We start from the raw sequence: 25,847 nt of genomic DNA on the forward strand, positions 1-25,847 counted from the left end.
TGGACCACGTTACTTGACCTTGTTTTCTTTTGTCTTCTGACTTGAAGTTTAATAGCCAAAGTGGAATGGATGGCCACAAGCACAGATGTGCTTTGCTTTGAATAACCTTTTAAAAGCAAAGCATTATGTTTACTTTGTTAGTAGCAGAAGCACATCAGTCTGCTTTATTTGGGGAAACTCCAGTAAGAACCTTAAAGATTTTTAAGACAGTCTTATTAACATCTTATTTATTAGTCATATAACTCACTGATGTAATGATATTAAAAGGAGTTGTACAATCATCACACTAATCAATTTAGAAAATTGTCTTCTTATACTCACTAGCTTCCTATTTCCCTGTCCCTTCCCCTGCCATGACCCTAAGAAACAATCTAGTTAACTATTGTGGTAGATTTACTTATCCTGAATTTCATATAAAGAAAAACATTAAAAAAAAGAAAGAAAAACATATAAAAAATAACAAAACAAGAAAGCCTCTGTCAGAAAGAGCAGAAAATTAGAAAAACTGGACCAAATTTAAAGTGAGTCAAAAGAGAATAAATGAGAAAGTGTTAAATTTTAACCTAACTGCATCTGCATTAGTCCACTCTCCAATGCACTGTCTGCTAGTAAGGCGATTCACATTCCTGGTCAGTGTTTAGAGGAGAAGTCACCAGAGGCTTAATCCATGTGGGAACTGAGTGCTGTCCCCTCCTTTGTTTGTTTTTTGTAATCCTTGGATCACACTGTCTTTTCCATGTGAATTTAGCTGACACCTCACTTAGAGATGACTGCTTGTTTGAAGATGAGCTTTTATGGCCCCAGATGCCATTTTCTTTGCTAGCTGAGCACTATCTGATTTATTCATAATGCCCGTATCTCCCACTTGTCCTCTCTTCATGAGGACAAGTCTCAAGTAGGACCACATCATAAGAAATGACTTCTTAGATTAGGAATACAATTAAGTGTAAGTTCAAGATACATGAATATATCTACAGTTTATATAAGTCCTGGGTCCACTTGAGAGACGACATCACAGTCCGAACCGTTCTTAACCCTTAAATCATAATACATAGCATACTTTCCCCCCTTAATATTTCTTTGACTGAAAGAGAAGAATTTTTCATTTATTAGAGTAGGTGCTTCTGGTCTTAAAACATCTCGCCAGAATTTGTAATGTCTTATGATTAAGAATAAATTGATTCCTGGTGCTTGGAATGCAACAATTGGAAACAAAGATTAGTAGTTGGGAAATAGAGCTTTGGTGATAGAAACAACACCAGAGATTGCATAATGGAATTTCATCAGACCAACAGCTTATTCAATGCAAGGGCCTTGTTTCAGCAGCACAAAGAGCACTTGTACCTGTGGACTTTGCAAGATGTGCTGTCTAGGAGTCAAACCAACTACATCTGTGGAAGGAGATCATTGAGATGCTTAGTTACAGTCAGAACGAGGCTAGGGTCCCACTATGGGAAAGACCCTCTGTTGCTCATACGCGAGTTTGAGTTGAAGGTAAAGAAAAGAAAAACATTTCCACAAGGGCCAAATATGACCTTGAGCATGTCCCACCTCAATTTAGAGACCACCTCAAGGTTAGATTTGACACATTTAGCACTAATGACCAGAGATCAGATGAGTTGTAGAGAAAAATCAAGGTCATCATACATGAAAAAAACTAAAGGTCATTCAAAAGACAGGAAAGAAAGAATCATACAATCATGGATAACATTGTGAAGAATGGGAATTTCAGAGCACCTGGTTAGTGATACACAGATCAAGAAGCATTCATTAGAATAATACAAGGAGCTACTGAGTATGTGGTTTAAATGCAGGATGTGTGTGTGTGTGTGTTAGGGTTTTTTACTTTCACCATACTTAAGGCAGTTTATTATCATTGTATTGGGGTTAAGTCAGTTTTTGTGCTGAGCAAATCACCTGAGAAGATGGAATATGTGAAGAAGAATATGGCATTAGGATTAGAGGAAGACTCGCTAGTGTGCTGTTTATACCATCTTGCTTAAACCCAAAAAGACTCGAAGCACTACTAATGAATGTTAAAGATTCCAACCTTCAGTGTGAATTACATCTCAAAATAAAATTCCTCACAACTGGACCAATAAGCAGCAACATGATAATGGAGAAAAGATTGAAGTTGTCCAAGAATTTCATTTTACTTGGGTCCCTAGTCAATTACCATGGAAGCAGCAGTCTAGAAGTCAAATGATATAGTAAATTGGGTAAATCTGCTGGAAAAAACACTCTTTAAAAAAGCAAAGATGAGATGCCGGTCAGTGTAAGATAAGATAAAATAATGATTTATAAATTATTAAGGGTTCATGAAGGGGAAGGAGGAGGAGGGAAAAAAATGAAAATGAGCTGATTCCAGCAACCCAAGCGGAAGGCGAATTTTGAGAATAATGAGGGCAACAAATGTATAAGGATGCTTTACTCAATTGATGTATGTATGGATTGTGATAAGAGTTGTATGAGCCCCAATAAAATGATTTTTTTTAAAAAGCGAAGATGGTACTTTGCAGTAAGGTGGGCCTGACAAGGCCTTGCGTGGGAAAGCTGAACAGTGACTAAGGACGACCAGAGGCTTTAAAGCCTTTGAATTCTGGTGTTGGTGAAGATGATTGAATATACCTTGGAGAGGCCGAAAAACAAACGAATCTTTGTATAGCTAGAAGGCTCCTTGGAAGTGAGGATGGAGAGACTTCTCTCAAGTACTTTGGACATGTTACAGGAGGGACCGGTACCTGGAGAAGAAAATGGTTCTTGGTAAAGTAGACAGTCCCTGGAAAAGAAGACCCTCCGAGATGGATTGACACCATGGTTACAGCAGTGGGCTTAGATGTGGGGAAGACTGCGTGGGCGGCACAGGACCAGACAGTTTGGTTTTGTTGTCCATAGGGTGACTGTGAGTTGGGACTGGTGTGACGGCACCTACCAACAGGATTAAGATTGAAGGAGTACAGATAAACCCCTTAGGAACAATAATGAGAGTAGTGATACCAGGAGGGTAGAGGGAAGGTGGGGGGAGAAATGGGGAACCGATCACAATGATTGACATATAGCACCACCACCCCGGAGGGGGGAGATGAACAACAGAAAAATGGGTGAAGGGAGACAGTGGATAATGTAAAATATAAAAATAATAATTTATCATTTATTAGAATTCATGAAGTGGGGAGGCGGGGAAATGAGAAGCTGATCCCAGGGGCTCAAGTAGAAAGAAAATATTTTGAAAATGATGATGGCAACATATGTACAAAAGTGCTTGACACAGTGGTGGATATATGGATTGTGATCAGATTTGTAAGAACCCCCAATAAAATGATCTTAAAAAAGAGATTGAAGGAGTAAATTTGGCAGCTAGTATTAATCCCCTCTGTTCAAATTGACCAAGGTGTCCAACTCCAGGGGAGCCTTTTCGTGTTGCCAGTGATGCCTACAGCATGCCCATGGTACAGTGCTGGATCTACTTCCCGAGTGAATGATTGGCTCACTGGGTCCTAAGGACTGGTTTATTGTTGAACATGTATGCTTCTGAAGCATCCTGATAAATCACAGCCTTCTACCTACCTGGTGGTAGGCTTTTTCTATAGGAGCATACTCGGGGATGAGAGAAAGGAGGAACTCTCACATATTTTTCCTTTTCTGTTTTCCTCAAACGCTTCAGAGTCTCTGCCATGATATATATCCTTAATTGTTCAAGATGAGCAGGGCTCGTGTTCTCCCGCGTCACGCAGGCTTCTGTAAATGTCACATATTGATGCCAGAGTTCTATATTTGGAAGTTTTAGCACACGGTAATACTGAAACTCCTTCTTTAGAAGTTTCTTAGGAAGTACCCAAACCTAGCTTATTTCGTTCATTGTACAAACAGTAGTGGGCCCATAACTCTTTGGAACTATTATTGTCAGACATGCAAATCATGGGAAGTTTTATTTCCTATTCCTAGTTTCTCATTTTAGATAGTCCACCTATTCTGACCTATCAAGGAGCTTAGACGAGACAGAGTAAGAAAGCGATTAGAATCTCTTTAGCTTGGGTTTCTCATTTGCTGCCTTCCCAAAGCAATACACCTTTTTAGTGAACTACCCAGGGGCAGTGCCTGTGCTTCAGGTTAGGATCTGGTGGACAAGACTTAGAAACGTGTGCAAGTGAACTTTAAAATTTGAGTTTAAAATGTACGCCAGGAGCCGTTTGGGAGGGTCTTTCTGAAGAATCAAAATGATTTTTCTGTGTGTGGCCATTCTGTAAATACTTTGGGGCTTTTCTTTTTTTTTTGAAAGTTGACACAATTCTGTTTTGTGGGAGTTTTTAACCCCCAAACATCGCAAATTAACTTGTTTCTTTACTTGCAAGTAAATTTCTTAGATTAAAATGTAAAAAAATAAAATGATTTAACAGGATGAAAGGTGCAGTAATAAAGACATATAGTTGACCATTGAACAACGTGTGTTTGAACTGCAAGGGTTTACTTATATGTGGATTTTTAAAAATGTACGCATCGTGCTAATCATCCCCACATGGGCAGTTCATTTCCCTAGGGGATTGCATATCACAGTGAAAAGTGGTCTCTTGAGGTTCTTACTAGTCATTGCGTTCAGTATAACACTGGGACCATGTGAAGTGTCACTAGTGATACTGAAACGCGAGCTCCCAAGATGCAGAGGAGTCGTGACATTACAAGGAAAAGTTGAATTAACTTGATGTGTACCGTAGATTCAGTTCTGCAGCTGTCGTTGCCCACCATTTCAAGATAAATGAATTCGGAGCGAGGATCTTTGTAGAAAAGGAACTTTGCGAAGTCGTGGGGCACAAAAACCTTTAGCTTTTTTTTTTTTTTCTCGTGCGTGTCAATACTTTATTTTGGTGTAAAGACAGGAAGCTGGAAAATACACTGTATTTAAAATTTGCTTGGTTCCCCATCAAACCTTTAGCTTTTTATAAGATACCTTTTAAAATTTCATATTGTAAGTGCAGCTTCTTTATGAGTGTAGCAATGTACCATATAATATACAACATAATGTGTCCATTGACTTTGTTATCGGTATGACTTTTCTAGCCAACAGTTGACTATTAGTAGCATAGTTTCTGAGGACATGAAAGTTAGGAGCATATTTTTTGACTGCGATGCAGTCAATGCCCTTGCATCGTTCAAGAACTAAAACCGCCCTGCCCTTGAGGAGATTCCGGTTCAGCGATCCTATGTGACAGCGGAGAACTGCTCCTTGGGGTTTCCAAGACTGTTCCAGGTGCGGCTCTCTCCTGCCCCGCCCTCATAGTTTTATTGGCATCTAATGCACATATTACACAATTCAATAGTTCAGTCGCATCAAGAAGAGTTGTGCATTTATCGCCACAATCAGTTTTAGAACACTTCTTCATTCTTGTACTCACCATTTAGTTCCCGTGCCCCGACCTTCCTTGCCATAGCCCCAATGGACCATTGATCCAGTTGCTACTGTAATTCTTTATGAACTAATGAGCCTCGTTGTCGTAGTCCGGAGGAGTGGTGGTTTCCAGCTGCAGACCGAGCGGTTAGCAGCCCAGCACAGAAACACTGGCCACCAGGGCCTGGCTCAGCAGCTTACCGCAATACCGCCATGATGACAGCACTGGGGGAATTAGTCTATTATGATTGAACGAGTTACAGAAAACTTGCCAGAGGCTGTGCTTAAGCAATGTAAAAGTCATGCAGGATTTTGCCAGTGAGTAGGTAGGTGAGGGATTAGAGCATTCAAGGTGAAGAGGGGATAGTGCACACATACAATAGCATGTCTGTCCACGGACAGCAAGTGGCTTGAGTGTTGTAGAGGGTGGCTGTGGAGACGGGACAGAAATGAGGCTAGTCTGTTCAGCAGCTCTGAGAGCACGTCAAGTGCGGGTGGGGTGGGATATTCTGTTGATAGTAGGAAACCATTAAAGGATCTTAAGCAGGAGAGCAACACTATAGATTGTATTTGTCACTGAAGGCCGGTCAGAAACTTTGGTGAAAACGAAATTGAATTTAGGGGGCCTGCTGCAATAATTTAGGTGAAAATGTTGAGTCCTTGAACCAAGACGATGTGTTTACAAAGGAAGGTAGGGGTTGGGGAAAGTTTGAAAAAGTTTAAATCTAGAAGATTTAAGATGGTTGGATCTAGAGAAGCAGAAGGAAAGATTTTAGTATGGCTGCCAGGTGTCTGATTCGAATTCCCAAAAGGGTTGTGGTGGGCCAGGATAACGGCTCTCCGAGGAAGAACACAGAGATGCCCAGTGGGCTGTCGGGACAGCCAACCTGGTCTAAGACCCAGTGTGGAGAGAAACAGCGTGTTTAGTGTAGGCGCCACCGCCACAGAATATCTTACTGAGAGAGAATGTGTAGTGGGAGAAGAGGAAAACCATCCTAGGAAGGGCAGGCAGTTGGGGGATAAGAGGACGCAGGGCGCTCTTGGCGCTGGGATACTAAAGGATGTCGTCAATCGAGCTATAACCGTGGTCTTCTCTTTCAGGAATGGCAGTGCCATTGGCCTTCCGGTCCCACCTATCACAGCCTTAATCACCCCAGGTCCTGTTCGTCATTGCCAAATTCCTGACTTGCCTGTGGATGGGAGCCTACTCTTTGAATTTCTCTTTTTCATCTACCTGCTGGTTGCCCTGTTCATTCAGTACATCAATATCTATAAGACAGTGTGGTGGTACCCTTACAACCATCCTGCTTCCTGTACTTCATTGGTAAGTTTCAGCCTTCCTGAAAGCTCTTAGTCAAGCAACTAATGGAAAAGTCTTCGTGTAGAAATTACTCTGGGTAAAATTTTTTCTACTAAACCATAGCTTAGTTCCAAGATCTAATACCACATTAAACTTATTGAAAATGTAAATGGTTACATTCTAGCAATTCTATCTTCATACTGGCTGTATTAGTACAATAGCAGCTTCTATAACAAACCCCCAATCTGCGCCCCTTCCCCCCCGCCCCCCGTTTGATGCTTCCAACAGATACTATGAGGTACTTGGTATTGTTTTTCATGAGCTCATTCAAGGACTTAGACTGCTGGAGGTTCTGTCATCTTCTACCATGTTGTGGCTTACAAGGTGACCGAGGTCCATCTCCGTTAGTTAGAAAGTATGAAGGACTTATTTAAAAGGAGAGCTTCTTAAAGGGCCAGACTAAAATCACGTCCCTACATGTCCAGTCTTAACTGCAGGGGAATTTGGGAAATGAGTTAAACTGAGCATCCAGTGGGAGGAAAAGAATACCGACTGGGGCAAGGTGACAGTCTTGGAACTAAGGAGGGAGGGAATTTAATTTGTTCCAGCTGACGTATCATGCCATTTTCCAAATAGAACAGTTTTGTTAATAACAATTATGATTGGATTTTCTGACTTAAACTTTAAAAGAAAGGTTTTTCATATTAAAGAAGTCTAGAAGTAGGTGGCTGTCATTGCAGTCTTTCCAGACTCAGGCTTCTTCTGGTCTCACTCCCGCCCCACTGTGTGATTTCCATGTTTATGACTGCCTTCTTGACCAGAGTGGCTGCTGCGGAGAGCCATGCTCCGGACGACAGGGAAGGAGAGAAGGATACAGTCCCAGTCCACTCTGTAAGAAGCTTTCCTGAAAGTCCCATGTAACACTTTCACGGCCATGGCCATGGCCATGACCAGTGCTTAGCCCAGGGGCTTTTCTAGCTATAAATAAGGATGGCTGGGAAAGGTCGACCGTAGCTGGGTGCGTTGTTATCCTGAATAAAATTTGGGTTCTATTATACCCCACCTGGAAAAAAAATTGAATCAGAAACTAGCTCTCTCTACTGTACCTGAAATTGGGTTGTAGGGTTCCTCCACCCTCTTTATAATTACTTAGGCTCACAATCATAATCTTGATGGAGAGCCTCTGGATAAATGGGTAAACAAAATAGTGGGAGGGGTAAGTATGTAGATTTGGTTATGGTGGGAATGTGTTGTCGAAAAAAGGAAATTGCTGTCCTGGGTACTTTACGTATGTGCTAGGACTCCTAAGAAAGTAGGAAATTCCCCTGACGTGGTCATGTGGATGAAAACCTGTAAAGTAGCATGGGAGGGAAATTAAACCATTTGTTAATGGCCTTTGTGATTTTGTGTTATTTTTCTCAATTAACATTTTTCGTTTTCAAACTTTTCAGTATGAATTCATTGGAGATTTTAGATTTCTTTTAAAAAAACATTTCCATTGACATAATTCACAGATGATAGAAGTCAGTGGTTCAAATACATCGAAAAGTGTTGTGTAATCATTACCACGTTTTTATTTTATTTATCAGTTGTATTGGCATATAATTCACATCACACAGTTCAGTAGTTCAGTCCTATTAAAAAGGTATATGATTGTCCCCCACAGTCCATTTAGAACATTTTCTTCTCTCACTCATGGTTAGTAGTTTCCTACTCGCCCTCAGCTCCCTGCTGCACACACCCTCAGGAAACAGCTCATCGGGTTATTGTCTATAGATTTACCTGTCCTGGACCACATATCCTGAAACACATCTAAAACAAATGAAAACTGAAAATAATTACCGAGTAAAACAAGAGCTCGTCAAAAAGAAAGCAGAAACTAAAACACGTAAAACATTTAAAACTGGTCAAAAAGGAGATTGAGTAATAAAATGGCATTTCAGCCTAATTACATCTGTTTATGACTTTTTAAAAAATAGATTTGTTTGTGGTGCTCACTTGCATTCTCACCTTTGGTTTTTTCCTCATCTTTGTTTTAAAAGGAGCAGAATACTTAGAGGAGGTACTCTTTTTTTTTTTTTTTTTTTAGCCAAAGTGGTGTTTAGCTATAAGATATCCTCCCGCGGTAGTTTCCCTTCAAGATTGCAAGAGTATCTCTGGGTGGCAGCTTTCGGGAGTGTTCCAGTCTTAACCAGTCGAGTCTGTTTTGTTGTTGTTTAGTAACTTGAAGTTCTCTTCCATAGATTGAGCCCATCCACTGTGACCCTGATTAGAATGAGCAGTCGTGGTAGCCAGGCACCATCTAGTTCTTTTGGTCTTGGGGTAAATGTGGCTTTAAGAAAAAAAAAATTTTTATCTCATGGTTGTTCCTTTAGGTAACTATTAAGAATTTTCTTCTGAAAAAAAAAAGAGTTTTCTTTTTATACTGACCGTGTACCTACTTAATAACTGTAAAGAAAATTTCATTTTCTGTTTTAAACTTTTTAATGAGTATCACATTTTAGGCTTTTTTAAAAAATGGCCTTTCTACTTGGATTTATAAGATGGTTAAATAGAAAAACTATACTTCTTCAGTCTTTGGCCATCGTGTTACAAAATGAAAAGGTTGAACTTGATGTTCTTTAAGACTTCTTCCAGCTGTATGGCTCTATCAGGTACATACCTTACTTAACCTCACTATCTTAACACTAACGATGGCAGCGCTTGTTAAAATAATTATTATGTTCCTTACAAGTACTGCCTCATCCATTCTTTATAAAAGCAAATAGGTACTACATGTCTCCTGATTTGTACATGACAAACGTGGAACCTAAAAATTAGGAAAGTGGCTCGACTTGAATCCAGACCTGTCCATCGTACTGTCCTTCCTCTGTTTATCGTAGTTGTACCCCACAGCACATGTTCAATAGGTCATTAGAGAATGTCGTCTTTGTTTGACACCGCCCTGGATTTTCTCATTGGCTGAACCTTAAAGCGATTCAAAGAACTCTCTGCTCCTTTGAACATTTCTCAGGAGAGCCCCTTTAACACTCATCTCCAGCGGGTCCGGGCGCTCCTGGCAGCGTCAGGAGGCTGCTATCAGAGCTGCTAGCTCCCGAACATTAAATACTCACTGCATGAGGTAATTGTTACCATCAAAATGAAAGTACACCTTAATTTTGTTAGTTTTTTGAGCTACAGCTATTAAAGCCTTTTCATTTTATTAAAAACAGCTGTGTATGCAGACTTAGAGCTCATATTTTATGGAAGAAAAGATCAACTGTAGGATCTATTTCTAAGTCAAGTTAGAGAGAAAGACTAATTGAAAGTAATAAATGTATCATGTGATTTTCTAGTGATTAATGGAATTAGCCTGTAGGGAAAGTTAATTTAGCAGATGCTCAATTAAATTAACATCAGCATACAAAAAGACCAACAGTACCTTAAAACTGGGAAGTCCAGCTGGTCGGTTAAGTTTGAGATTCATTATAAATGTGCTGCTCTAGATAAGTTTGGTTTTATCATCATTCTGTAAATCAATCCAGAGCGTAATCTCTTCTCTTTAATACAGTATTTGTTTCTTCAAGTGTAATATATTTGAAGTGACATTACGGAAAGTTAGATCTTGGCTGTTGAGAATTCTTGCTAGATGTTACTTCTCCTTTCATGACGGACTGTTCTAGCGTTCCATGACAAGGTCGGGGTCAGGGGTCTGAAAACTCCGTCTGAGGAGGAGTCACCCTCCATTCATGAGCAGTTCCGACCGAATCCCAGGCACGCTCTGTCTGATGCACTTCTTTCTTTCTCTTTGCAGAATTTTCATCTCATTGACTACCACCTGGCAGCATTCATCACCGTGATGCTTGCAAGGAGGCTGGTCTGGGCCCTCATCTCCGAGGTAGCAGTCCAGTAGCCATCCTGTGTTCACCACTGTAGTCCGCGGTCAGGGGGGGGAATCTGAGATGTCCGAGTACAGTGTGAATACAGTTATAAACCAGTAGTTTCACTCGTGCATGAACTGTATTAATAACTTTCAAAAATATTTTCTAGCAAGGAATCTAAAACTCAAGTGTGAAATAACTCAAGAACTGTTAGAGATTTCATTTGTTGGCGGAAACCTTACTCTCAGTTTCCAACTTCTTCAATACAATCTTTTACATTGTAATGGTGACAGTAAGAATATGAATTCCAACTAACTGTTAATGTGAAGAATTATGTGTAAGTAAACAATCGCATCTAAAGGTTTCCGTTTCAACTAATAGTAATTTGAGAAATTATTTACATACTATTTTGCTGAATTGGTTATTAAATACTCATTTGAATTTGTGAAAACTTGTGATTTTATAAGGTAGCATCAAAATTTACATCAGATTACTTGATGATTAGAATCTAAGTACAGTCCAGAGAGGAGGAACTATCTTTTTTTATTTTTTTATTAAAACTTGGTGATACTGTTGGCCTTCGGTACAATTTTTTTTTGGTGGGGTATAGATGTATGTGTGTAAACCCCAGTAAAGGGGGGAGTGTACTTTTTAAAAGATTTTATCATCTAGGATCCCAAAATTTATAAATATATACATATATATTAATTTAGCTGAAGTAGCTATTTGTTGTAAATCAATACTGTTAATATAATGGCAGATAACTGAGAATCAGCCTTTTCCTTCCAAAGCAGGCAATGGATCGGTGTGTATGTGAGCTATACTTGACAAGAACTGCCTTTCTGTGAGCACAGAGTAGTTGGGGGTTCCCAAGTTCATGATCTGAGAGCCATTGAGAGCCCTGGTGGAGGAATTGTACTGTTTGCACCGTGGGGAAGGCTGTCTGTAGCCTTTGCTCCCAGGCTTTGTATGTAAGTGCTGCGCTCGATGCTTCCTCTTGGGCAGACTGAAGCTCTCCTTGGAGGAACTCAGTGACATTTTGTTCGCATCTGTTTAAATAGGCATGGAAAGATTTGTTTCATCCCTTCATCTACTTATGAATTGTATTTGTGTATGTCAAATTAGTATGTCTAGTTAAGTCTGTAAAATGTTTCATAACTGGAGTTTCTGCTGTGGAATTGAAAGAGATATATGGCGCCCTTTGCGTTACATTTAGCAGCTTTTCCGTGGCTTTAGTTCCAGAGTATACTTAATTAATTTCTTTTAAAAAAAAAAAGCTTATAATTCTTAGGGAAAGACCCTGGGTGGGGAAAACAATTTGTGCTTGACTACTAACCTAAAGGTTGACAGTTCAAACCCACCTGGTAGCACTGCAGAAAAGGCCTTATGATCTGATTGTGCTAACAATTACAGTTTAGAAAGCCATCTGCAGCAGTTTTACCCCATCATACACTTCACTGGAGTTAACTCAGTGGCAGTGGCTTAATTCTTACTGAGAAGATAATGCTTCAGCTGTATTTAAACAGATTAATTAAGCACTTCATTCTGTACCTTAATGCCCACCAGCAAATACCGTATATACTTGAGTATAAGCCGAGTTTTCCAGCACTTAAAATTTTTTTAAATTAATTAATTTGTATATTTAATCATTGTATTAGGGGCTCATACAACTCTTATCACAATCCATACATACATCAGTTGTGTCAAGCACATTGGTACATTCATTGCCCTCATCATTCTCAAAATATTTGCTCTCCACTTAAGCCCCTGGCATTAGCTCCTCATTTTTTCCCCTCCTTCCCTGCTCCCCCCTCCCTCATGAACCCTTGGTAATTTATAAATTATTATTTTGATCCTTGTAATCGGTTCCCCCTTTCTAACCCACTCTCCCTCTACCCTCCCAGTATTGCCACTCACACTACTGGTCCTGAAGGGATCATCCACCCTGGATTCCCTGTGTTTCCAGTTCCTATCTGTGCCAGTGTACATCCTCTGGTCTAGCCAGACTTGCAAGGTAGAATTAGAATCATGATAGTTGGGGTAGAGTGGAGGAAGCATTTAGGAACTAGAGGAAAGTTGTATTTTCATCGTTGCTCCATCACACCTTGACTGGCTCGTCTCCTCCCCAAGACCCTTCTGTAAGGGGATGTCCACTGGCCTACAAGTGGACTTTGGAACTCCACTTCGTACTCCCCCGCTCATTCACTATGATACGATTTTTTGTTCTGATGATGCCTGATAACCTGATCCCTTCGACACCTCATGATCACACAGGCTAGTGTGCTGCTTCCATGTGGGCTTTGTTGCTTCTGAGCTAGATGGCCGCTTGTTTATCTTCAAGCCTTTAAGACCCCGGACACTATATCTTTTGATAGCCTGGCACCATCAGCTTTCTTCACCACATTTGCTTATTCACCCACTTTGTCTTCAGCAGTTGTGTCGGGACGGTGAGCATCACAGAATGCCAATTTAATAGAAGAAAGTATTCTTGCATTCAGGGAGTACTTGAGTGGAGGCCCAATGTCGTTCTGCTACCTTCATACTAAACCTATAAATATATGCACATAGATCTATTTCCTCATCCGCATGCACTTTAAAAAAATCTTATTGGGGCCTCCTACAACTCATCACAGTCCATACATACATCCATTGTGTCATGCACATTTGTACAGTTGTTGCCATCATCATTCTCAAAACATTTTCTTTCTACTTGAGCCTTTGGCATCAGCTCCTCATTTTTCCCCCTCCCTCCCCATCACTCCCTCCCTCACGAACCCTTGATAATTTGTAGATCATTATTATTTTGTCATGTCTTACACTGTCTGACATCTCCCTTCACCCAGTTTTCTGTTGTCTGTTCCCCAGGGAGGGGGTTATACGTAGATCCTTGTGACCAGTTTCCCCTTTCTACCCCACTTCCCTCCACCCTACTGGTATCCCCACGTCCACCACTGGTCCTGAGGGGTTCATCTGTCCTGGATTCCCTGTGTTTCCAGTTCCTATCTGTACCAATGTACAGCCTCTGGTCTAGCTGGATTTGTAAGGTAGAATTGGGATCATGATAGTTGGGGGTAGGATGCATTAAAGAACTAGAGGAAAGTTGTATGTTTCATCATTGCTACACTGCACCCTGACTGCCTCATCCCCTCCCCAATACTCTTCTGTAAGGGGATGTCCAGTTGCCTACAGATGGGCTGTGGGTCTCCACTCCACACTCCCACCTCATTCACAATGATATGATTTTGTTGTTGTTGTTTGATACCTTATCCTATCAACACCTTGTGATCACATAGTCTGGTATGCTTCTTCCATGTGGAATTTGTTGCTTCTTAGCTAGATGGCCCCTGGTTTATCTTCAAGCCTTTAAGACCCCAGATGCTATATATTTTGATAACCGTGCACCATCAGTTTTCTTCACCACATTTGCTTATGTACCTGCTTTGTCTTCAGGGATTGTGTTGGGAAGATGAGTATCATGGAATGCCAGGCTAATAGAACAAAGTGTTCTTGCATTGAAGGAGTACTTAAGTAGAAGGCCCAGTGTAAATCTGCTACCTTTATACTTAACCTATAAATATAGATCTATTTCCCCATCATCATATATAAATAAACTTACAGATGTACATGCCTGTATTTAGACCTCTATAACTGTCCTTTCCTCCTAGTTCTTCGTTCTGTTTCCTTTTCCTTTCCTCTTGTCCCACTATCATGTTCAGCCTTCATTTGGGTTTCAGTGATTCCTGTCTGTTACATTGCCCTTGATCAAACCCTACCAGGCCTCCTACACCATTCCTTGCCATTGATTTTTAGATCACTTATTGTTCCTTTGTCCCTGGGCTTGTTAACACCCGCTTCATTTCCCTCACCTATCCCTTTCCATGTGCCCCCGGAAGCGTCAGTCCCATTGTTTTCTCCTCCAAATTGTATATCCCACTTATCTAGATAGAACTTCAGAGATAATATCATGCACAAAAAGCAAGATAGAGCAAAACATGACAACAACAAAAAAAACATGACCCCTCCAAAAAGAAAAACGAAAGGCCTGTAAATAGTTCAAGGTCTTTTTGTTGACCTTTAGGAGTGTTTTCCCATAGAATCTGATGGGGTGCCATGCCCTGGCCCCAAAGTCTATTTTTGGTATTCACTCGGGACTTCCTTGCTCTGCTTCCCTTGCTGTTCTGTTCCACACCCTTAGTGTTTTGCCTCAGTTTGGTGGGGTCATGTTGGGTGCAATTCCCACACTGTGTCTCCAGTGTTTTCCCCTGTAGGGCTATATGGTTCAGTGAGGGACGTCGTGTCTCGTAGTGGGGACGGCCATATCCTCTCTGTGCACTGGCTGCTCTGAGCAGGGATATTGTCCTCAAGGCTTGGTGAGCTGAGCCGAGCCAGGATGCAATCCACTCTCTTCCCCCTACATTTGCTCCTGTGTGCTCTGATAAGACCTGTCCCTCTCCCTGAGCTGTAGCTTCAGTGCTGTCCTCTGAAGTAAATTGTTCTCGGGGGAAAGGCAGCTGTCCATGTAGTTGGGGTTGTGTCCGGCCCCTCAGACCTCGCCATGCCGGTATGTTGCATTCACATCTTGGAGCACCGGTTGAAGTCTGGTCCCTGTTTCCCCGCTACCCTTTTTTTTTTTTAGTTTCTCCCCCCCTCCTTTTTAGTTGGCTACCATATGTATCCCTGGATTTGGTCCAGTCCCTGTTGTACTTTACCTGGGCCTCACCCCAGGAATGTTTGTATACAGTAGCTTTTGCCCTATGTCCCTTTTGCATTTTTTTTAAAGCTTACCTCAGCGTTCCAGCACATTTTCTTTTTTCTTTTTTTTCATTTTTTCTTTTCATTAATAAATCTTTTTATTGGGGCTCATACAACTCTTATTACAATCCATACATACATCAATCGAGCAAAGCACCCTTATACATTCGTTGCCCTCGTCATTCTCAAAATTCACCTTCTACTTGGGTTTCTGGAATCAGCTCGGTTTCCTTTTTTCCCTCCCCTCCCTCCCCGCTCTCCCCTTTCCAGCACATTTTCTTTTTTTTTTTCCAGCACATTTTCAATGCAGTTTTTTTGTGGTAAAATTAGGGGCCTCAGCTGATATTTGGGTGGGCTTATACGCGAGTATATACGGTTATCCCATTTATATATACATAACAGAATAGCATGTAATCATTAAAAAGATGAAAGTAGTATCTATGTATTTACCCCCAAGATCAGAAGTACAGTTTTTAAAATAAGGCAAGTGGGAAGGGTACAATGCAACTTTTACATATGAATTAGGAGTAGTGTAGTGGTTATACGTTGGACTGCTAACCTCAAGGTGAACAGTTCGAAGCCACCAGCCATTCTTCAGGAGAAAGGTGAGACTTTCTACTCTGTAAAGAGTTGCAGTCTCTGAAACCCACAGAGGAGAGTTGTACTCTACTGTTGAGGGCTAGTATGCGTCAGAAATGACTTTTCAGTGAGTCTGAGTTGAGTTTATATATTAATTTTTCTTTAGAGTATGCAGGTTAATAATGGCTAGGATACAGGGGGAGCAAGAGAGAACTTTTTCACTACAAACAATGTTACACGTTTGGTGTTTGGGGCCAGGTGAATACCGGTATATTATTGACTCCAAAATTAAACATAAGCTGTGTAGTGTTTCTCTTCCTAAAATAATCTAAATTAGATGGGTGAGATCCAAAGTAAATCCTCCATTCTTCTGTTCTTTCCTGCCATTGAAATGTTTGCCTTTTTTTTTTTTTTTTGCTTATATCACAGAAAGAATCTGTACCTGAGAAAGACCAATCTTTTTTATGGAGAGGCTGGAGGTAATTAATTCAGAAAGCTAAATACCATTCAAAGAGGAATCCCTCTCTGTCTCAATGAATCTACTCACCTCCACGCCAGTCTCCTTCTGTCCTTCTTCCACAGGACCCAAACAATCCAACTCTGCTCCCACCCACCTGAGCAGCTAGCTCTCATTTAAAAACAATTTTTCTGTCCAACTCCATTTTATTGGAAAAAAAAGTTTTTAATACTGAAGTACAAAGCAGAAAATTAAATATTACTCACTGTCTTTTTACTATTTATATATTTCTAATTCTCATGGATACATTTAAAGATCTTATTTCTTGTGATAGATTTGGGACATGATCTGAATGTAGTTGTCTGTCCTGAACGTTCAATGTGGCCTCATGGGCGTTTTTCTGATCCTTAACCTGGGGAGCTGTATCTTTTCCTTTAGGCTCAGTTTCACCATCACTGCCTTGGAAAGCCTTCCCTCAGTTAGGGTTGCTGGTTATTTGAGAGCTCCAGACAGCAACCTACTGTTTTCCAGTAGCTTTCTCTACAGTAGTAAAGATTAATTTGTGTTCGTTTAAAGTTTAATTTTTTACTCTCCTGGTTGGGCAGCTAACTAAAGACAGGGAACCTGTTTGTCTGAGTTGCCACCGTGCTCCAGGCTTGGTGTCCTGTTGCTTATATCTAACGCAGTGTTTTAGGAGCTGGGGTTTGGAATGAGGTACGTGCATGAGGAAATCTCAAGTTCTGCTCCTCTGGAGAAATTGAGCCAAAACAGCTTTTAAAAATTTTTTTTACTTCTAACCTTGAACTTTTGAGGCTGGAGCCAGTGGAATACTAACTTAAATACTTTCCTTAAATTTTTGGCCCATGACCTACATTGGCATGAAGAGTAATGTGAAACACTTTGCCCTGCTGTGGTTGAGAACAGCTTTGGCCTTCGACACAGTTGAAATACTTAAGCAGTTTGTCATTATGGCATTACTTCTGCTGCTTCTTTGCATGTTTCAATAGCCATATGCTGTATGCATATATACTATATATTTCACATACACCTATTCTTCACTTGTCAACTACCCTGTTATCTGACAGTTTTCATTACCATCAGTAGTAATACAGCTACTATCCGTTTGGGCATTAAAAACATAACATCTGAAAGTAGCCAACACTGAGGGGAAAGGTGAGACTGATGCTGAACATGACGGTCAGGGTTCTGTGTGAACTTCACTCATCCATTTTCCCTTCTTTTCGGATTCTGACACTGCTGTTCCAGAGGTTATAGGAATCCTCTATTTTCCTCTACATTTGCTTATTATCTCCTTACTAGTTCATTTGGAAAGAAAATGGCATGTTTAGTCAGGTGTGTTTTGTTACTATGTGACTTAAATATCTGCAATAACAAGAATTGGAAGTAGTTATGTATTATTTCCATGTTCGTAAAAAGTACTATTTGCATAGAGATCATCTAGAGAAGATCTAATTAGTTTCTGAACTGTCAGTAATTTTTTAAATTAAGGATTGAGTTTTGAAAAATGGCACCCCAAAAAAATTAAGGACACACAGGAAAGAAACAAAAAGAAACACTGTTGCAGCTATTGAAGGCATTGGAAGTTCGTGGGGACTACGACAGGTGAATCAGCGAGTCTTTGGGCTCCATCTTTTTGCCTTATGGGTGTTAAACTATAGAGTCTTGAATCTGACGTTTTGATTCCTAATTTATGAGAAAAGGAGCCCTCTGGAACAGTGGGATTAGGGATTGGGCTGCATCGCACCTGCCAGCACTCTGTGGGAGAAAGATGAGGCTGTCTGCTCCCGTGGCGATGGATAGTCTTAGTCTTGGAGAGCTTGTGGAGCACATCTATGGTGTCCTAAATGATCCTGGGCTTGATGGCAGTGAATGTAGTATATGAAAAGGCGCTCTCTCGGTACAGTGCGTTAGGTGTTGAGTTACCACCAACCCGCACTCCGTGGCCAAGAGGCAAAGCCGTCCGCTTCTGTAAAGATTTACAGCCCCAGAAGCCCTAAACAGCGACTGTGCTCTGTCCTATAAGGGTCCCTGTGAGTCAGAATCAACTTGCGACAGTAGGGTGTATGAAGAGGGAAATATGGATTTGCATATTCATTAAGCAGCTCCGGTGGTTCTGAAAGGCTCTGAGACCATACTTTAGGCTCCTTGGGGTGAGAAAATAGGCAAATCTTAACTTAGCTCTGTGTACAAACTGGGAGCAACGAACTGTACCTGGCGATGTCTTGATCTTCAGTGAGGCAGATGAGGTAGGATGGGGTGCCTTCCTGTTTGCTTTCTTTGACACAGTGAAGCTTCCATTGTACTGACTTGAGTCACACCGCTTTTGAGTACAATTGCTTATAAAATGTTTCTTTTGATGCTTCCAAACTTGTAGGCCACTAAGGTGGGTGCAGCATCTATGGTTCACTACATGGTTCTGATATCAGCTCGCTTGGTGCTACTCACTCTGTGTGGATGGGTACTTTGTTGGACCCTCGTCAATCTCTTCCGAAGCCATTCAGTCCTCAATCTCCTGTTCCTTGGCTACCCGTGAGTACTTCTTACCCACTTTTTATCGTTTTACTGTCAAGAGAAAATATTAATCTGTTTCATAAGATCTATATGTGAATAAGTCTTAATTAAGTATTTAGGACATGCCAACATGTGGTGTAAAAGAAGGGGGAAAAGAAACTCTTTGGATATAAACCAAAAGTTCAGAAAATTGGAGAATCGGGGAACAGGGTGACCATGTAATGCATTTTTTATTCTTGAACACTTTAGATCCCGTTAATGGTAACTCGATCGAAGATTGTGAGAGTCGACATAACCTAGGACTGTCTCAAGAAAAGTGGAATATGTGACCTTCCTCCAATGAAGAACATTTTAATTAGTTCTGTTTGCCAAATTGAATGCTGGCTTTTTCTTCTGGCTAAATACCATTCATTTAGTGTAGTTTGGGGCACATTGATACCAAGTCTGGCCATTGTATCTCCTAAATACATTTAGAATGTGTGTCTTCTGCTCTCTGATCCTCCCCAGTTGCCATGGAGTGGAATCCAACTCTCCTGGTAATCCATTCTTGTTATCCTCACTCCATTTTCCATCTTAACTAGAATAATTTTCCGAATAAAAATGTAATCATAAAATAAAAAGAAAAAATGACATAAGCTAATCATTTTCATGTGAGCAGTTCATCTTTAAAATTCTCTAATGCATCTTTTTTTTTGCCTTACAAAGCCTTCCTTTCCTGATGCCTTTAATGCTGCCTTTGTAGTCTCTCTCATTCTACCCTGTCACAACAAAGTGATGTGGTACACAACCACAGAGCCATAGTAGCAAACCCCAGGAATACAAGGGTACGTCACAAAGGACTGCTATAAACTCATAGAAATAAAACTACCAAAACAAGATATCAAAAAGAATAAAATATTAAAGATATTAAATAAAAATACCCAAATGTGAGCCCTTTTGTCCTCAACATAACCCTCTATCTAGATCTAGCCATGTCTGAAGACAGGGTCTCCATCTCTAGTCCTTCCCCCAAAGAATTCGGCTCTCTTGAGTTTATACCACATTAGGCCAGCAGGTTCGGCCTTCTTGAGGGGCTCGCGCCATGCTGCTTTTAAATGTTCTTCAGTTATGGGAACAAAAGGAGCCTGAAGAGGTGGGGTCAGGTGGATGGGCAAAGGTTTGCCAGTGAAACTCTCACAGGACAGCCTGGGCTGCCCTCAAAGAATGAGCAGGGGCATTGGGCTGGGAAATAATTCTCCGTGCAACTTTCCTGGCCTTTTTCTCACCAAATGCAGTCGAATCTTCTTAAGATGTCTTCCTAACAATCCCCTATGATTATCCCTGTCCTTCAAGAGCGTCCGTTCAGGTTGTCCTTGTGGACTGTCCAGAAGCAGATGCCCCAGCAGGGCCCCTTGGAAGCCACTGTTTTCATTAGACCTTTGTTTTTGTTTTAAAAACACCCTGAAGAGACTTCAGTCGGGTTTGCTGAGAGAACTTTATAAGCACTCACTGATGACAGCGACATGTGCAAGCAAGTTTGGGGGTCTTTTTGGAATAAACCTGTGTATGTCTGAACCCTGGTAGCAATGCATTTTGGCGTACCCTCATTTGTATTTACCGCATATGTGTCTAGGATCAATTGGAGGTCAGGAGGCTGATCTGAGCTGCAGTTGGTCACAAATTGAGCATCGACTTGACTCTCAGTTTAGGCAGTGGGGCCAACTCAGCTCTGCTCCATATTCTCATATTCTAGTCTCCCATGCTCACATGAAAAGGACAGAGTAACACGTAAATCGGCTCCAGTGTGAAAGTCTACCTTAAACTTCTGATTACAACATGTCTGCTGGCATCCTAATTGGCCAAAACAAGTCACACATGGTTGAGCGCAGTTACACCAGGGGTGGGAGGGGAGTGGGACAGGCCCATGGAGGTCATATCATGAGAACGCTGTCGTTAGTTATATAGCAAAGAATAAGCGTACAAGGCAGAGCATATACAATCTGGGCCACCATTGCAACGGTACCTTCTCCAACCTCAAACTTCCAGTCCTGTGCATTCTGTTTGTGGTTTAGCGATATTGAACTGCCTGTCATCTTCTCTGGCTGTCACAGTTGTACACGTTCAAGTGCTTCCGCCTAAAACTTCTATCCATACTCCATTCTATCCAATTCTCTAAATAACCTTTGAAGAACATATTTAAGATACTGCTAACCATCCTTTGACCAACAAACTCATCTCTCTAAAAAACTAGTTTTTCTATCTGGATGTATGTCAGTGGAACATTTTTGCATTTCATCCTATCCCCATAAACAGGTACGTAGTCTCATAAACCGACAAGTGAAGTTCCACCCTTGCCCTATAGAGCCGCTGTGAGTCAGAATTGACTCCGTGGCAGTGAGTTTAGACAATTTTTTAAAGCAACAATGTGGAAGTTCCTTAATGATTACATGGGAAAAATTTTAAGGCACCAAAGATTGGGATAGCAATGAGCAGCTGCCAGAAGTCTTATAAATGGTTCTTTAAATAAACAATTCTACTGGAAATGTATTTATTCTGGTTTTTCTAATTTTTTAAAACTAATACATAAATACTTAACTGAGTGCTTAGTATGTTCTCACCACTGTTCTTATCACCAACGATACAGCAGTTATTAAAACAGACTAAAAGCTGCCTCTTGGAGCTTAAATTGTAGTGTGAAGAAATAGATAAAAACCCAAAAGCTAAAAACCAACCAAAAGCACAAAACAAAAACGTGGTGAAAAATAAATAGGAAAGGGTGACATGGCATGCCCATAGAAGGAGAGTGGACAGGTAGTGAGGAGATAAGCCTGCTGTATTGGACAGGGTTCTCTAGAGAGACAAACCAGATTGCTAGTAATTATATATAAATATATTTATAAAGATATATAATTCAAGAAATAAATCGTTAAATAATATACAGATAGATAATACAAGAAATTAACAGTTAAATTATAAAGCAGTGAGACTCTAGCAGTCCTTCAAGTTTTGAGAGCTGCCAGGTGCCAGTCCCCTTCTGTAGAGAGAGCTGGTCTATATATACTCAGGCAGCAAACAGCAAGGCAGGTCCCCAACTGTCATCAACTGTCAGTCCCCAGTTCCAGAGAAGAACGTTCCAATCATGTGGGTTTAAAGGGACCTCAACTTACAGCGACACAGTCCACAGGCTAGGCATCCTACAGGTAGTGTACCCCTTTAAACTGAGGCACAGAATAACCAAGGTGAGGCTCACCTAGCCATTTATGCCTCTGCCCTTAAGTTAATCCTACTTGTGTTTATCGGCCAGGCTGGCACAATAAACTATAGCACTCACTTTTCACTAAGAAGTGGGGTAGGTGAATGGGGAAGAAGAGAACCCTTCCCCACAGGAAGTGAGGGGCAAGTCATGCAAAAATTAACAAGCATGTACAGAGATATGTGTAGTTTGGAAATGTTTATCACATTGCCTTTTTTTTTTTGACATGTCCCTTCTTATCTGTATCAAAACTCATACTGCACAATGAGTTTTGGGTTGCAAAAGAGGATTTATTCTTGCACCTGTCTTTGAGTGTTTGTACACTAATTAAACAAACACAAACACAAGTGCAGGTCACATTGCCTTTTATAATCGTGAAAAATAGGAAACATCCCAGTCCTCTATCAAAAGGAGCCCTAGTATGCATTGTGCTGCTAAGCACAAGGTCAGTGGTTCGAACCCACCAGCTGCTCCACAGGAGAAAGGTGAGGCTATCTGCTCCCATAAAGAGTTAAAGTTTCACCCCTCGTGACCAATAATGAGAGTAGTGATACCAGGAGAGTAAGGAGAAGGTAGGGAAAGACAAGGGGAACCGATCACAATGATCTACACATAACCCCCTCCCAGGGGATGGACAACAGAAAAGTGGGTGAAGGGAGACAGCGGTCGGTGTAAGATGAGGGAAAAAAATATATAGATAAATTATCAAGGGTTCATGAGGGAGGGAGGGAGGGAGGAGGAGGAAATCAGCTGATACCAAGTAGAAAAAAAAAATGTTTTGAAAATGATGATGGCAACAGAAACCTACAGGGGCAGTTCTTCTCTGTCCTATCGGATTGGTGATGATTCAGAATCGACTCAATGGCCGTGAGCTTGAGAATCATCATCTTAGAAGGGAAAGATGGTTAAAATGCGATAAGTCTGTATGAGAATATTCTGCTATTTAAAAAAATATTACAGAAAAATATTCAGTGACATAAAATGCATGTATGCATGTACTGGGGGGCTTCCAAAAGTTTGTGGAAAAAGGAATGAAACTGGAATTTCCCCAAAACTTTTGAAGTCCTGTCACATATATATGCATATCTGTGTAACTAAAACTGGATAGAGTTTATACTGTATGAAGCCAAATAGATATACATTTTAAAGTTTACTGTTTTTACACTTTAGAAGATGGACCCAATTATAAGAATTATAAAAATACTTATCTAAGTGATTTATATTTTGTCATTTCCTGTTCTTCATTGAATGCGCTTGGCTTTTGTGAAGAGAAATTGGGAGCTTCCCAAGTTGCCTGTCAGCCAGGGCCTCCATCATTTGTCTTTCTGGTGCATCTCGCCTGCTCTGTTGACGTGGTTATGGGACTTGGTCGTATGCAGCACCTGTGGTCTCATTTTCATATTCACCTTGTTCCCCAGGTTTGGTGTTTATGTTCCTCTCTGCTGCTTCCACCAGGACAGTAGAGCTCATCTTCTTCTCACAGACTATAACTATGTGGTTCAGCACCAGGCTGTGGAAGACAGTGCCTCGTCTGTGGGTGGCTTGGCCAAATCCAAAGACTTCCTCTCCGTGTTGTTGGAGTCCCTGAAGGAGCAGTTCAACAATGCCACACCCATCCCCACGCACAGCTGCCCGCTCTCTCCTGACCTCATTCGGAATGAAGTAGAATGCCTGAAAGCCGATTTCAACCACAGGATCAAGGAAGTGCTCTTCAACTCCCTCTTCAGTGCCTACTACGTCGCGTTTCTCCCCCTGTGTTTTGTGAAGGTACGGTGGTTACTTGCCTTTCTCTAGGTCCAGGATTTGTGTATGAATTCCATAAACCGGGTATTTCTTATTTAATCCCCCTTTTCTCTGTCTCCCCTTTGGCAGCCTGGATGGTGGAGTTCGGCTGCATCTGGAATAATGCACTAATACCGCTCCTGCTTGGCGGATAGGTATTTCCATATATGTGATGCACCCGTGATGGGCTCCTCTTTCTTTGGTTTTTTTAATTTTTTATTCTTTTCTGAGTTACCTGTTCATACCCGGGGAGAGTAAAAAAGTGTGCCTATGATGTAGTACCTTAAGAAGACCAAGGTCTCAATAGAATCCAGCCTATTGTGGTTGATCTTAGCATGGCTCTCAGGAGTTTCCTTGAATGTACTCTAACCTTTATCTGAACTTCAGTTTACTTCAGTAGAAAAGAAAAATGGTTCTGGATAGCACTTGGTCCCCAAGTCTTTTGGGACAAGTTAGTGTCCTTCCTTCACTCACTGAGAAGCGCTTCTGCAGCTGGAGTGGCCATCCCCACAGAGCCTTCCCTTCTTCTAGGAGGAAGCACTGAACATACAATTCCCTCCCTCCCAGTCCTAACGCATACCTCCATAAAGTCAGGTTGGAGGATTTTGGAGAACGCTGCTCTCGAGCTTTCTGCACGGACAGCAGGACCACCAGTGCATGTGTGACTCGGTGTGGCATATGTCTACACGCGCCCAGCCTCACCATCTCGCCTCGTCCGCGCACACATCACTTCTCTCTCTTCTCATCTCTTCCAGAGTACCCAGTACTATGACATGCGCTGGTCTTGTGAGCACCTCATTATGGTGTGGATCAATGCTTTTGTCATGCTCACTACACAGCTGCTGCCCTCCAAATACTGTGATTTGCTCCATAAATCAGCTGCTCACCTGGGCAAGTGGCAGAAGCTGGAACATGGGTCCTACAGCAATGCTCCCCAGCACATGTGAGTAGGCTTGCGGGTAAAGCCACGGGACACTTGTCTACGTGCTGCTGATCATGTTTATTTGCTTTGTATATCATTCCTGTCCCTGGCCTTGAACATTCAATTTTCACCCACCATCCACATGGATGCTTGCCGTCGCTCTAAACTGAACACAAGGGGCATTAACTCATTCCCACCACCATCGCCAACCGTACCTTAGGTCTCGCCTACCTTTCAACCGCCTGCGCGCTCTAGAGTGTGTGTCATTTGTCTCCCAAATGCTAATCTGGGAAGTTTCTTTCGCTCCTAACTGCGCAAATTCAGAGGCTGGTGATTATATTTTTAGTTCATGCTAAGGACTTTAAAATTCATCTTCTCATTTTCATGGCGATAGATTAATAGCTGCTAGCTCATTATTTCACTCGTGGGTGGCTGGAATTTGCTGGGTTTACCTTGTCTTGCTAATCAATGCAGGTTTGTTCTAGTGCCTTCCCTTGCCTGTGCTTCTTCCGTTTGCTTTCTTTCTGTCTTGTCTTGCTAATCCATCTACTGAATGTTTCCCTGCCTTCCCCTTAGTTCAGTGCAAATCGTTCCAGACTGTGGGTTGTTCTCAGGGTTCCTCCTCTTGTGCCCCTCATCAGCCATTCCTCTGCATGGCCCCCGTTATCCCAACCATTGAACTTGAGAACCGTTTGTGTCTTCTCTCGCTGACCCCTCCGTCACCCCTTTCTCTCAGACCAGGGCCATCTCCGTCCTCCTCCTTTTTATAATTTGAACATTTCACAAATTCCATCACCGAGCAGTTCTTTCCTAATGAAGTGGGACAGATGGAGGTGACCTCCCCTTCCCCTCTTCCCCTCATCTGATACAGATTAGCACAGGCCTTCAAGCCCAGGAACTGAAAGAGATTGGGCCAGGCTGAAAAGAAACCCGACTGTGGGCAAAGAACAGATTTCACTAAAAATTGAAAATACAATCCACAGTCCTAGTACCGTACATCTTCAGGCTACTGGTGGCACGTGGCCCTGAGGTGTATCTTCACGTTCAT

At 41.5% G+C, this 25,847-nt stretch overlaps 1 protein-coding gene and 1 non-coding gene across 4 annotated transcripts in view; one reads left to right on the plus strand and one right to left on the minus strand.

Moving 5' to 3' along the window:
• The window catches only part of TMEM39A (transmembrane protein 39A), a 37,619-nt gene that overhangs the window by 7,053 nt on the left and 4,719 nt on the right, over window positions 1-25,847 (plus strand). For 2 of the 3 annotated variants that reach the window (XM_075542478.1, XM_075542476.1), the window contains exons 3-7: window positions 6,485-6,707; window positions 10,477-10,563; window positions 18,727-18,881; window positions 23,514-23,862; window positions 24,633-24,820. In XM_075542478.1, the coding sequence (XP_075398593.1) occupies window positions 6,485-6,707; window positions 10,477-10,563; window positions 18,727-18,881; window positions 23,514-23,862; window positions 24,633-24,820 (1,002 nt within the window). The remainder of the gene's footprint in view (window positions 1-6,484; window positions 6,708-10,476; window positions 10,564-18,726; window positions 18,882-23,513; window positions 23,863-24,632; window positions 24,821-25,847) is intronic. The other variant, XM_075542477.1, reaches the window with a different exon arrangement.
• Window positions 22,321-22,447, minus strand: LOC142441650 (small nucleolar RNA SNORA40). Its single transcript, XR_012783010.1, has one exon. It is a non-coding gene; the product is annotated as a small nucleolar RNA SNORA40 (small nucleolar RNA).

This window comes from Tenrec ecaudatus, chromosome 2, assembly GCF_050624435.1.
Source record: "Tenrec ecaudatus isolate mTenEca1 chromosome 2, mTenEca1.hap1, whole genome shotgun sequence".
Taxonomy (NCBI): Eukaryota; Metazoa; Chordata; class Mammalia; order Afrosoricida; family Tenrecidae; genus Tenrec; species Tenrec ecaudatus.